The 14,418-nt window shown below is 42.0% G+C and overlaps 1 protein-coding gene across 1 annotated transcript in view; it reads left to right on the top strand.

Moving 5' to 3' along the window:
* Positions 1 to 14,418, top strand: part of rabgap1l (RAB GTPase activating protein 1-like) — a 124,221-nt gene that overhangs the window by 7,242 nt on the left and 102,561 nt on the right. Inside the window, exons 2-10 of the mRNA XM_015970875.3 lie at positions 1,639 to 1,866; positions 2,177 to 2,348; positions 5,569 to 5,773; positions 7,451 to 7,625; positions 8,258 to 8,415; positions 8,934 to 9,044; positions 12,178 to 12,244; positions 12,387 to 12,489; positions 13,575 to 13,741. Coding sequence (XP_015826361.3) covers positions 1,729 to 1,866; positions 2,177 to 2,348; positions 5,569 to 5,773; positions 7,451 to 7,625; positions 8,258 to 8,415; positions 8,934 to 9,044; positions 12,178 to 12,244; positions 12,387 to 12,489; positions 13,575 to 13,741 — 1,296 coding nt within the window. The 5' untranslated portion in view covers positions 1,639 to 1,728. The remainder of the gene's footprint in view (positions 1 to 1,638; positions 1,867 to 2,176; positions 2,349 to 5,568; positions 5,774 to 7,450; positions 7,626 to 8,257; positions 8,416 to 8,933; positions 9,045 to 12,177; positions 12,245 to 12,386; positions 12,490 to 13,574; positions 13,742 to 14,418) is intronic.

Here is a 14,418-nt window from a genome sequence, read left to right as displayed (position 1 = left end):
TAACTGTAAAATATATCACTGGAATAAAAAAAAAAACCTTATATGTTATCTGTTGTCCTTGCCTGGATTCAAACCCAGATCCTCCAAGTGAAAGTCACCAGCTCTACCAGCTGAGCTATGGCAGCACTTACTAAGGGGCTGAATCAGATTTGTTCTTCGGCTACCCCCATTGTGCTCCGAGAGGAAACCAATGGGCCAATGAGGTAGAGGGTAAGGAGCGGAAAAAACCTTACCAATCAGAGGACAGAAAAGATCAGCCACAGGCCACGCCTCCAGAGTGCCAAAACTCCCAACAGCCGAGCGAGCAGAATCAGAAACCGAGCGTGCAGAAAGGCTGCCACACATGTTTCCTCTGCCGTGTGCTCGTTGGCCAACGCGCACACGCAGGTTTGTCACTTGTGCACATCCTTGTGCGCTCACAGACACAGTTTGCTCCCTCTCAGTGTACAAATGACCTCTCGCCATGTATATTTTCACTTGAGAGGTTCTAACTTCCACGCGCACGATGTGGACCCGTGCACACCGCGATGTGGACCCGTGCACGCGTGTTTTGGCACCCATCTGACGCCATACCGAAGCCGGTAGAAAAGCAGCGGTGCCAACCAAACTAGTCTTGGAATGCTTCCAGGTCATGACAGGTTCATTGGCGTCAGTGAGACCCTGAAGGGGTCGTGAGGTTCAGCTTTTATTCTGAAGGAACCGTTGCGGTCAGGTGTAACTTGCAACAGATTTTATCCAGCTTGTCTGAGGTTCTTCCCTCCCAAGATCTTGCTCCCTCCTGTGGACACAGCTGGCTGAGCGACGCCATGGCTGCTGGCCCTGGAAAGGCAGCCGCAAACTGACTGATGCGCCTGCAGCCTCTCAGAGTTGCTGATGTAAACATTAAAATAATTATTTCATTTTCTGTTCCTCACTTCTGATTACCTTCAATGGTGTCTGTTTGTTGCAGCCACCAGGTACAAAAACCAGCTTCCTGCATTTCCTCTCATTCCTAAAGAAAAACTGCTACCTGGCTTCATATATATTCACCTTATGAGTTTCTTATGAACTGCAGTCCTAAAAGATCTAGCGACCGTAAAAACAGCGGAGTGCGCGCCGGCCGCACCAGTGAGGCGAAATCACCGCAGGAAAAAACAGGTGATGCCCCCCGCTCCACAGCAGCGAAACGCATCAGGCACAAGTAAAAGACAGAAAACATAAAAGGAAATGTTACTGTGGCCGTGCTCAGGACGCAGATGTCTGGAGCGTGTCAACGATCAGAGCTTTGCATGAGCAAGCTGGTTAAGGTTAGTATGGGAGTGAGGGGAAGGTTAATTGCAAGAGGGTTAAGGTCACAATTCGGTCAAATGTCCGTTTTACTGCGGGCGTCAGATATCGATGCTCTGGCACAGCACGTCGTCTCCTAACGCGCAGGGGCTCGTCACCTGCTGTCCTTTCCGAGGACTGCATCTTGTCGGTCATTGCCACGTGACAGCAACTAGTCTATGAAAGGCATAAAAAGTCACTACAGAGCAGTAAAGTCGACTAGTTGATACAACCCCTACTTTACACAACCGTTCATGAATGTGTTTTATTTGTGGATTTTGGTCTTCATGCCACCTCAGTTCTTCACTCAGTCCCTCTTGGTTTTACTTACAGGTGGTTTTTCTACTAAGGTGGGCTGACAGGAGGGAAGGGGAGAGCTTTAACACTGGTTTCCATTGCTGATCCTGAGTTAGCCTGCTAGCCATGGATGACAGCTCCTCACTGGGTAAAGTCAGCAGCTCTACAGAGTCTGTTGCCACCGTCACCAGTGAGGAGTTTGTTTTGGTCCAGTCCAGCTTGGCAGGGTCACCTCAAGGCTCTGAGGGCAGACCTAGACTCAAGGTCAGGACTAAGCATCATTGGTCTCTAAAATGGGTATTTGATATTATTTATGCCTGTAATGTTTTTAGTCTGGATTTTATTTTAGAAATACGCAAATGCTTCAGCTCCGATTAAAAGCTAAATGTAAAAAACACAACCTCAACATGTTCCAGGATTCTTGAATCTTTCTTTCCATTAACATTGTGAAATATTTAGATTTGTTGATGGTATTTATATTTTTGTTAATGTTATTATGTGTTTATTCATCCTTCTTCTCATTGTAGTTTTTACTCTTGTCTGATCATCTTGTTCAATTGTTTAACTTGTTCAGATGTCCTGGAATGGAACTGATCAGCTGGAGAAAGCTATGGAGGAGGTACTGGATGATGATGATGATGAGGAGGAGGAGGAGGAGAATGAGGTGAAGGTAGAAAAAAGCTGTGTAGAAAAGATGGAGAAGCACAAGGGGAATGAGAGCCAAGTCCTGGAGATCCAGCCTTCAGGTAAGGAGCTCTGGTCTGTTAGCGGGTAACGGTTTAATTCACGATAAACATCTGCTCCCTTTTCTAAAATTCATTATAGGGTTGTTGTTAAAGCAAGATTAGCCAGAAAATAGTTGACAGAACTGGAGCGTCTTTGCCATGATGTTACTAAACTCAGTGTGACGGACATTTAAAGTATTTCAGCTCATGTCAAGGTCTTCTTGGAGTAAGATCAGCAAATCCAACATTCAAACTCAGTGATACTGACTCAGATCTTATTATTAGGACTAATTAATTAGATCGTTCAGGAAACAGATTAACTGAATCTGTTGTGATTTATTTCAAAGGAATATTCCACCCAAAATTGAAATGTCTGTTTACATATTTCCCAGAGTTTGATAAGTGGGAAAAAACTATTTGTAACCAGTCCAGTCATTCTCCTGACCCAGCTGTACTCCTTTAGCCTTAGCTTAGCATAAAACAGTACGTGAATGGATCCAGCTAGCATAGTGAGTAAAACTGTCCCTGAAGTCACTCAGCAGTGATCCCAATACTGCTTGGTGTCCTAAATAATAAGACTGACTGCAAGAGAAAATAATTATTAACATAAAGGAATCACAGGCGCCATTTTAGACTTGGGACTACACACACACACACACACACACACACACACACACACACACACACACACACACACACACACACACACACACACACACACACACACACACACACACACACACACACACACACACACACACACACACACACACACACACACACACACACACACACACACACACACACACACACACACACACACACACACACACACACACACACACACACACACACACACACACACACACACACACACACACACACACACACACACACACACACACACACACACACACACACACACACACACACACACACACACACACACACACACACACACACACACACACACACACACACACACACACACACACACACACACACACACACACACACACACACACACACACACACACACACACACACACACACACACACACACACACACACACACACACACACACACACACACACACACACACACACACACACACACACACACACACACACACGTAATGCAGGAGTGACATTATAGGCTGAGCTGTTCGAAGAGTTTCCCAACTTTTTTACAGTGCGATGAAATGATTTCCATGTTTCGTGGCTGCAGGGGGAACGTGGGTTGTTCAAAGCATTTATTTAGGATTATCAGAGATGAAGCAGGTCCAGGTATTTGGTGAAGCGTTGGTTTTATTGATCAGAGTCAGTCAGTCAGGTCTCTGTTACCGAGGCTAAACGCTTTGAGCTCGGCACAGTGTATTCTGTGCATACATAAAATAGATGCCGCATTGCTCTCTCTCATAGATTCACACTATCATACACTGGTGATCTTCTCAGTCCCTACACCCCCAGCAGGTCCCTGAGCTCCAGTGACCAAAGCCTACTGGTTGTGCAGCACCAGGCTAAAGACCAAAGGTGACAGATCATTTGCTGCTGTGGCCCCCAGACTCTGGAACTCTCTCCCCCTGAGCCTGAGATCAGTGGACTCCTTCAATAAGCAGCTGAAAACTCATTTGTTCAAAGTGGCTTTTGCATGACCTTATTCTGCTCTCCCTGTCTACTTCACCTTCCTCAGGATCCACTGATTTCCCTCTTTCCTATTCACTCTCTCTCTCTCTTTACATTTTTTATCACAGTTCTCTATTTTTGCTTATTTTAAACATATTTTAAACATATTTTTAATATCTTTCAAAATTTATTTTTTATATTTAAAATTTTTTGTTTTTGTGAAGCACCTTGTGATTTTTATCTTGAGAGGCGCTATAGAAAAGATCTTTTCTTCTTCTTCTTCTTCTTGTTCTTCTTGTTCTGCTTGTTCTTGTTCTTCTTCTTGTTCTCCTTCTTGTTCTTGTTCTTGTTGTTCTTGTTCTTCTTCTTCTTGTTGTTCTTTTTCTTCTTGTTGTTCTTGTTGTTCTTGTTCTTCTTTTTGTTGTTCTTGTTGTTCTTGTTCTTCTTGTTCTTCTTCTTGTTCTCCTTCTTCTTCTTGTTCTTCTTCTTGTTCTTGTTATTCTTCTTCTTGTTCTTGTTCATCTTCTTCTTGTTCATCTTGTTCTTCTTGTTCTTCTTGTTCCTCTTGTTCTTCTTGTTCTCCTTCTTGTTCTTGTTCTCCTTCTTGTTCTTGTTCTTCTTGTTCTCCTTCTTGTTCTTGTTCTTCTTGTTCTTCTTCTTGTTCTTGTTATTCTTCTTCTTGTTCTTCTTCTTGTTCTTGTTATTCTTCTTCTTGTTCTCCTTCTTGTTCTTGTTCTTCTTCTTGTTCTTGTTATTCTTCTTCTTGTTCATCTTCTTCTTGTTCTTGTTCATCTTCTTCTTGTTCTTGTTCTTCTTCCGCAATGAGAGAAAAAATAAGCACATCACATTTGTGCAGGAGGGATTGAAGTGTGTGTGTGTGTGTGTGTGTGTGTTTTATGTCAGTTCGCTAACATTCATTTATGTTGCTAATTATTTTCACTTGCAGTCAGTCTGATTATTTAGGTCACCAAGCAGAACTGGGATCACTACTGACTGATTTTACTCACTTTTTTACTCGCTATGCTAGTTGACTAACTTGCGTTCCTTTTATCTTCTTCTCTGTCTGTTTGGCGCTTTACCCTCTCAGTCAAACCATTATTTCCCGTTTGCCACATCTTGTGTTTGCTGAACACAAATTAAACTTTACATCTTATGTTTGCTTTTATTTTCAATGTTTGATTATTTCATCCATCCATTTTTCTGAACCCGCTTATCCATGCAGGGTCACGGGGGGCTGGTGCCTATCTCCAGCAGTCTTCGGGCAAACAGGTGAGGTACACCCTGGACAGGTTGCCAGTCCATCGTAGGGCAACATAGAGACACAGGGCAAACAACCACATGCACACACACACACTCACTCACACCTAAGGACAATTTAGAGAGACCAATCAACCTGACAGTCATGTTTTTAGACTGTGGGAGGAAGCCGGATTCCCCGGAGAGAACCCACGCACACACAGGGAGAACATGCAAACTCCATGCAGGAAGACCCCAGGCCAGGATTTGAACCCAGGACATTCTTGCTGCAAGGCAACGGCGCTAACCCCTGTGCAGCCCTGTTTGAATGTTTATTTAGCTTAAATAAAAGTAGACAACTTTATTTGTCTGTCCGCAGAAGTATGTCCGGCTCCGTCCAGTCCCACTGCCGTAGAGGAGGACAGTGTCCAGTTCAACAAGCTGTCATACCTGGGCTGCACTTGGGTCAAAGCCCCTCGCAACGAGGCAGAGGCGCAGAGAGCCATGGCAACCCTGCGAGCTGAGAGTGCCATCCCCATCCCCATCACACTGCATGTGCCATGTGGTCCAGATGGTTCCGTCAGGTCAGAGGAGAGAAACACAACTCACGACAAATAAAATATTTGAGAAGTTGTTGGACTTAAAGCTGCCATGGCAAATCTGCAAAACAAGCTAGCTTTTAAATTCTAACTTGGTCACAGAAGTCTCAGCCCTCTTGTTTGCCATCATCCCTAGTCCACATCCCCCTGACACCGGAAGCAGCATTGTCCAAGCAAACTAGATAGTGCTAAGCACCATTTGTCGTTTTCTAGGATCAAACGTCTTTTGTTGTCCGTGACTTCAAATGATGTTTTTTCTTTTTGGGACTCTGGTAGTTTGTCCTAAAGTTGAAGTGGTAGCAGCCAGCTGTTTCTCCCTCACTGATATTATTGATCACCAGTGGTGTTCTGTTGCTAAATAGGCGAGTGTGTAATGAGCGGAGGAACCAAACAGACAACCAGATGGTCCAGTCATTGTGTTATTGGTGGAGATTTTTAGACAAATGCGAGAGAACCACTTCATTGTTTATTTATTTATTCTTTAATCTCCGCAATATTTTTATAGTTTAAATTGCTGGTTTGGAGTAAAGTGAAGTCATCTCTGAACTTGGACATTACTTGTTACTTACTTAACCCACGTTGCCTGCTGGTGGTGGTCGGAGGGACCGGTGGCGCCAGTGCTCGGCAGCCTCGCCTCTGTCAGTGCGCCCCTGGGCAGCTGTGGCTACATTGTAGCTCATCCCCACCAGTGTGTGAATGGGTGAATGACTGATTGTGTTGTAAAGCGCCTTGGGGGGTTCCAGGACTCTAGAAGGCGCTATATCAAATACAGGCCATTTTGTTTGGTGAAATAATATTTTTAGAATAATCTGTTAGAAACTGAACACATTTTGTAATATTAGTTCTCAAAATGTTTTAGAGATGAACCGAGCACGACTCGAGTTTCTCCACAGCCGTTACGATTCATTTAGTAAAAGGGAAGCAGAACCACGTTTAAATGTCAGACAGGAAACCGGTTGGTTGAGTAAACTTACAAAGCTAGCTAATTTATTACCATATTAGTGATCTCCATTTCACCTGTTTCAACTAACTGAGTACCTCACTGGGCTGCAACCAGTTAGAGACACAGAATTGTAAGACAATGTGCAGATTTTGACTTGGAATCCCACTAAATTGGTGTGTAAAACACTTTTGGAATTCACAGAAAAGAGTATGTCAAAAAATGCCAAAATTATGTCTCAATCTGTGTGAAATTGTCATTCATTAATTATCTGATATGCGTATTCCTCAGTAGGGTGACGGGGAGCTGGTGTCTCATTCCAGCAGTCATCAGGCGAGAGGTGGGAGGCACCCGGGACAGGCTGCCTGTCCCTCACAGGGACACACAGAGATGCAGTCACACCTTGGGGCAGCTTAGGGTCACTGATTAACCTAACACACGTTTTTGGTCAGTGGAAGCAAACCGAAGTACCTGGAGAGAATTCACACATGCATGAGAAGAACATGCTAACTCCATGTAGAAAGGCTGGGATTCAAACCTGTGACCTCATTGTAGCAAGGCAACAGCGCTGCCAATTGCAAGATCCTGCAGCACACACTTTAAAAAAGTCTGTGAAAATGACAACACTAGTGGGATTCAGTCTAAGCTACACGAGTAGTCAGAGACATGATGAGTTTAAATGTTTTCTGTTGAGACCAACTCGGAAGTCTCCTTCTCTTCAGGATTGTGGATCAGGCCTCAGGAACAGAGATCGCCTCATTTCCCATCTACAAAGTGTTGTTTTGTGCTCGTGGCCAAGAGGGATCTGTGGAAAGCGACTGTTTCTCATTCACGGAGAGTTACCGAAGTTCTGAAGACTTCCAGATCCATGTTTTCTCCTGCCACATCAAAGAGGCTGTAAGCTGTGTGCCTTTAGTGCACATCACACTACATATTCATTCAGAGAATTAGGGATTCACCAGAACCAGAAACAAAAAAATGGCTAAATTTTGATTGAAACTGTTTGGGTTTCATGATGTCATCTCATAGCTGTTGGTCTTCCGTCCTCTGTGTTTATTTTTTAGAGCTCTTTTTTTTCTCACACCACTCTCACATCTGTATTATTATTTTTATTTGACCTCTAAACCATATCACATGGTTTAATAACAACACAACAACATTAAAACATGCAACAACCAGTTCTGCTTTAAAGGAGCTGTAAAACAACAAGTAGCACAGGTTTCCGCTGACCTTAACTGTAATCTGATCTGTAAACGTTGAAAACATCTTGCCCTGCAACTTTTCATCTAGTTATTCTAACACGGACACAAACAGACCTGATATTTTCCCTGACACGTTTTTAGCTTCTAATAGTAAACCTGCAGAGGGCGCTGTTGTGATGAATTTCATCACCTCTTCTGTATTTTTCTATGGTGGTATTTCTCTTTTATGATAATATTCACCAATTTTGTGTCCTATCAAAATTGTATATTCATATTTATTTATTTTAATCCATTTGAATCTAACTTTTCTTGTCTTTTTCTTTCCAGGTCAGTCGTATCCTGTACAGTTTTTCTACAGCCTTTCGTCGTTCCTCAAAGCCCGCAGACATCAGAGATGCGACACACTCGGGTCCACCCGATGGTGATCTTTACACCTTTGCTGTCTCACTGGAAATCAGGGAAGATGATGGCAAAGGCAACTACAAGTACTTGATCCAAACATGCAGATATTGATGCGCACAAACTCTCTCTCTCACACACACACACACACACACACACACACACACACACACACACACACACACACACACACACACACACACACACACACCCCGTTTTCCTTTTTCCTTCTTATCAGCACAGATGGGTTGGTGTTTAGAAAGGCTTAGTGTGCTGCTGTAATCTTGTCTTGCTGTGATTGTTCACCCATGAAGAGGATAAAGTTTTATTAGCTCAGCGAGACCTTGTTTTCATTTCCAAAAGACATTGTGTTTCAGACATTTTCTAAGAAGTGGATGTTTTCACTCTAATCTCTTTTGAAATAAACTACCAGCAGCTAAATTGTACTGAGAAGAAGGCCTGGGGGGGAGGGGAGGGGGGGGCACATATTTCATCTAACTCTAACCCTAACCAGCTATTTAACAATCTGAACAGAAATCAGTTAAAACTCTTATTCGTGTAGCTCAGGTGAGACATCTTCACTTTTCTTCCTTCCCGCCTTCAGCCCGGTGCCTAAGGACAGAGAAAAGTTCTACCTGAAGCTGCGACAGGGTGTCCAGAAGAAGGTGGTGGTTTCAGTTCAGCAAATGTGCAACAAGGAGCTGGGCATCGAGAGGTGAGAGTCCCTTCTGTTATGTTTAAAACTATAGCAAAATGAGGTAAAGTATAATGTATCAGAATTCTGCAGAAAATGTGGCTCATAATGAATATGTTTTCTGTAAAAAGAAAACCATAAAAGCGAATCTTTGACCATAAAACTGAATCTTTGTCTAAATCAGTTGTATGAATCAGTTCCTTGTGAGTAGTTTTCTGCGGATAAAAAAATCTTGAAGTAGCTACTCAAACAACAAAGTAGATGTTATTCGGAAGAGTGGGGTATGGAAAACGACAGAATTTTGAGTCTTACTAATTAATTCTTGTGATATTCCAACAACTTTCCTCTGATTGGCTAACAGCAACGCGACTCTTCCACTGCCTCCATTTGCTCTGTGACATTGATGTGCAGCTTCCACAAATGCCACAAGCCCAAATGTGTTCTGCTGTGTTGTGGCGTTGCTAATGCTAATGATTAGCTTCTACTAGCTGAGCGTGCTCTGCTCTCAGTTGGCAGCAAAATCAACACAACCTCCCTCGTCGTGAGCCAGGATGGGTGAGTCCATGAATACAAACTCTACGGTGTCACATAGCGCTGTGTGACTTTTTCTGACCCGAGTGTTTTCATCTTAAATCCCCTCCAGACGGTGAAGCTGATAAATGTTGTTTGTAACCGGTGCAAAGAGGATTTTTCCTGTCACTGGACTATTTTGAGTTTAAAATGCCACCTAAATGCAACGATGACTGTAAATTACCACCTCTATCAAACAGCGGAGGCTGTGTGGGCGAAAGGTAGATAAACAAAAGCAAGAAAGTACAATCTTTCACACACTGATGGTAATGAGCTACCTTGTAGCCATAGCTACCTTGCATAACACTGTCAGAGGCGAGGCTCCCACAGAATCAACAATGTCAGTCCCTCCAGCACCAGCAGGCGAGGAGAGTGAAGTGTCTTGTTCACAGACACAGCAACTGACAGGGACGAAATCTGGTTTCGAACCCACCCATTACAGGGCAAACTCCTAATATCTGAGCCCCGTAGCTCAGCTAAAAGTGAACAGCTACATCATGCTGCAGGATAAAGTACCGTGGAGGATTTCGATCTGAGGATCATTCTTAGTATCACAGTTACTTAAAGCAGCTTTCCGGAGTTTTCCCCTTTCAGAAATTATGTATGATTTATCAGAAATTTGTAAAAGTGATTATCTCTTCATGTACTGTGATATAATGTAATGTCTTTTTTTTATTGCTAAGCACGCCCCCTGCCCTGCAGAGCTCCGTGCAATAGGACACTGAGCGCTAACCAGAACTAACCAATAGCGTTAGACTACCGCTTACTTGCTTCAAATTTAAGGAATACCTTGGCTGATGCAGAGTTGATGAACTTTTCGCGGACGTTAGTTTCTAAAATATAAATCAATCAATCAATCAATCAATCAAAGCTTTATTTATAAAGCGCCTTCCGTGACCCTGTCGAGAAGCCCAAGGCACTAAATATATGAGAACACAACATGACATAAGAATAATACTCGTAAATCAACGTGTTTTAGCTCTGTTTGTCGGCTACAGAAGCACATTTATAAAAAGAAACGTGAAGTTGCGATCTTAAACAAACAGAAGAAGTGTGATATGCTTGTCAGCCACTAGATGGTGCCATCAGATAAGAGAAATTCTCTGGAAAGAAGCTTTAAAAGCTCTAATTTCCCGTTACATTTAGATGCAATACATTTCTGTACTCAGGTGTACATTTCGCATATTTTTTGATCATTCAGGTACTTTCTATAGAACATTCTGAACAGTAGTTGTCATTGTTTGGGCTTGTTACAGTAGTAAATAAATAGTTTCATAAAGGAAATATGTTTGTCTGCTCTTATGTTTTTGAAAACATTAGACACATAAAATAATAAAGTTCAGGTACAAACATAAACATTAATTGAGTTAATTATGAAACTGGTGAGATTAATTACAACAAAAAATGTACTGATTGATAGTCCTATTAAAAATACTCTTGCTTTGGAAAGCATTTAAATTTACCATGACACTCTATGGTTAATGTCTCTGCAGGCTTCAGCGTTTCACTGTAGTTTGGTTGCTTGACTCTTTCAGTGGAGCAGTGAATGTGATTTACGACTCAAACGCTGCTCTAAACTCGATTACCATGCATACAGGGAACGATGCCGATAGCCTTGACTTTTTCATCAAGATCATCTTTTTGATTAGCACAGATAACAAAATATGTATCATTTGAACGATTGTCGAACACCAGAGTAAAGTGAATAAAGTGTTATTTTTATTTGTTAAATAAGTTTCTGCCTCTCCTTTTAAGTTCTTTTTACACTTCAGCAAACCTAAGAAAGTAGGTCATTTCCCCTTTTCATCCTCAAACCACTGCTGTCAGACACCTGCCCTCTTTATTTATAGTCAGTGGAAACCCCATTGTGTTCAGTCAGAACCATTTCAGGAGTACAACCTGTTTTTGGTGGATTGTCATCTTTGTGTATGAAATGTGCTCTCTCTCTATAGTTATATAGCCTCAGTTTCATGTTCTTAGCTGACAGGAGTGGCACCCAATGTGGTCTTCTGCCGCTGTAGCCCATCTGCTTCAAGTTTCGATGTGTTGTGGGTTCAGAGATGCTCTTCTGCATACCTTGATTTTAACAGGTGGTTATTTGAGTTACAGTTGCCTTTCTATCAGCTCGAACCAGTCTGGCCATTCTCCTCTGGCATCAACGAGGCATTTTTGCCCACAGAACTGCGGCTCACTGGATATTGTCCCCTTTTTTTGGACCATTCTCAACCTAGAGATGGTTGTGCGTGACAATCTCAGATCTTAAATTTCAGAGGCAATTTAAATGATTACTTTTTCAACAAAACATTTATTTGTTTCCATTGTTATGTGATGAGTATTTCAAGCAGTATAGCCAAAAATGCTCCAGATGTACATCGTCCATCCCATCTTTAAGCCTTCTACTTGTATTTGAAGTTCTTTTATTCACTTTATTTGGATCTCTCTTCTAGAGACTTAAAGAATTGCACAAACAGATAATAAAAACATTCTTTTATTGATCTCAACCAACATGACTGATAAAAGCATTCTTAGTCTGTGGAGTGGAGTTTTGTTTTCTTTATTTGCTGCTTCATCTTCTTTCTTTTAGGTGTTTTGGAATGCTGCTGAGTCCTGGTCAGAAGGTCTGCAACAGTGATATGCACCTTCTGGAAATGGTGAGTAACAGATTTATTTAAAAAAAATACGTTTGTAATTGATTGTTCAGGTTCAAACACATAAACTGATTGTTGGTCTTTTAAGTCATTTTATGATGCTTTTTAGCCTAACCTAAAAAGATAATGAGGTCATTAATAACAGGAATCCATGGGTAAGAGCTCTGACGGAAAGGCCTACGTCATCACAGGAACGTGGAATCCCAACATGCCAGTTTTCCAGCCACTGAATGAAGACACGCCTAAAGGTTTGAATTTTAAGATAGTTTATAAAGAAGTTTAACATTTATATTCACTGATTCATTTTTTGAACCTGTATGCTAACACCTGCAAAGCAACCAATATTTTAAATGTCTGTTCTATGCAGTAGTGCCTCCTGAAACGTTTTGTAGGGGTGCCCATGGGGCCAGAGAAAATGTTGGGGTGGCACACCAAATTGATCGTCGTGGTAACTCTGGGAAAGTTTAGCCTGCAGTGACACAATAAATGCTCCTTTAATAATTTTCATAAAAAACTAACAAAATGTGTCCAACACATCAAATTTGAGAAACACAAAATATCTATTACAAAAAAGTCAGTGGGGGGGGCCCAGAACTTTTCTAGGGGTGGCCACAGCCACCCCCTGGGGGCATCACTGGTTCTATGAATACACCAATCAACTTTACTATTAAAACTACCAACACATCTGTATCCTGCCATTCGCAGAGATGCTAGTTTTCCATCCTCCCAACCTTTTTCTTGACTAAACCAGTTACACCCCACCCCCCACTATCCTAAGCTGTTTGTCAGTGTCGTGCTTTATTTTTACTTTATATCTAAGGGATCATTTTACAGCTCCTTGCTTATGTGCAAGGTGTCCTGCATTGTTTTGTTGTTTCCCTGTTCCAACACAGTTGATTCACCTGTGCAGCAGCTCATCAGGCTCTCCAGAAGCCTGTTAAATCACCTGCTGATTGAAATCAGTGTTGAAACAGGGAAAACACTAAAACGTGGAATAGTGGCCTTCGAGGACCGGAGTTTGGCACCTTCGTTCTAGTGGTTCAGGGTTTTTGGACAACAGAGTACTGGATTTGACCCCTTGTCCACTAGGGGGTGTAGCACCACAAGTCACTTGTTACTTGTTAGTGAAATGGAGTTAAAGTGATTTTGTGTCGTAATGAAAAGGGTTCTTGCTTGTTTCCAGACTCTTTAATTCTTCAGCTATCGTTAGTGTCTAAAACCAAATGTTAGTTTAAAACAAAATTTAGAGTAAGTGGGCAGATTTCTACAAGTAGAAGTTTATTTCTTCATAGATCAATTTATGCTGTTTTATCTGCCTCTGTGTTTGCTCCAGATAAGCAGGTCTATATGACGGTGGCGGTGGACCTTGTGGTGACAGAAGTGGTGGAACCAGTCCGCTTCCTGCTGGAAACGCTTGCAAGGGTATATCCATCAAACGAACGATTCTGGTACTTCAGCCGGAAGACCTTCAGTGAGACTTTCTACCTTAAGCTGCAACAGGTATCTCCACCCAAACTAATACAACATAAAAATAATGTTTTTGTAAATCTTGTTTGGCATCTGGACCAAAGTCGCCCACATGGCTTGGTCCTTGATAATAAACATCAGTCATAAGAACTAAGTGATGGAGAATCAATAATTATGCTTGTCCAGGTTACTGCATTGCTATTATTTAGGGTTGTCCAATATCATCAACCACCCATTAATGTCCGCATTAAAATGTAACATTGGAAAACAAGGGTATTGGCTTCTGGGTCCTTTAATGACACAGCTTACACATTAATTCTGCACACGTGGGCCGCTTTGGGGCTGTGAACCGTTCACACTGGAAAGTGTTTGCTGTCACTTTTCAGTTATAGTGTGAACAACCACACAAAAATCATTTTAAAAAAAATCTGAGTCGAGCATTAAGACCTGCGGTGTTCATACCAGTTTGTGTCCACTATATGTTTGTGTATGACAAAATGTTCTTCTGGTGGCAACACGTGAGCTGTTATTTTCTGTCATTAACTGTTTCAGTTTATAGGTTTTTAAAATGACTTAAAAATTTCAGTAATCACAAAAGCTTTAAAACATAGAAAACTTAGAAGTTTTTGGTTTGCCTTTAGCTCCCCCTAGTGTCCGTTTGTCAAACTGAAGTAAAACCTATCTCCTCGCTGTGCGTTTGCGTTTTTAAC

This window comes from Nothobranchius furzeri, chromosome 8, assembly GCF_043380555.1.
Source record: "Nothobranchius furzeri strain GRZ-AD chromosome 8, NfurGRZ-RIMD1, whole genome shotgun sequence".
In the NCBI taxonomy this organism is placed as follows: domain Eukaryota; kingdom Metazoa; phylum Chordata; class Actinopteri; order Cyprinodontiformes; family Nothobranchiidae; genus Nothobranchius; species Nothobranchius furzeri.
Note: the sequence above shows the minus strand (reverse complement) of the source record. Positions and strands in the feature narration are given on the sequence as shown.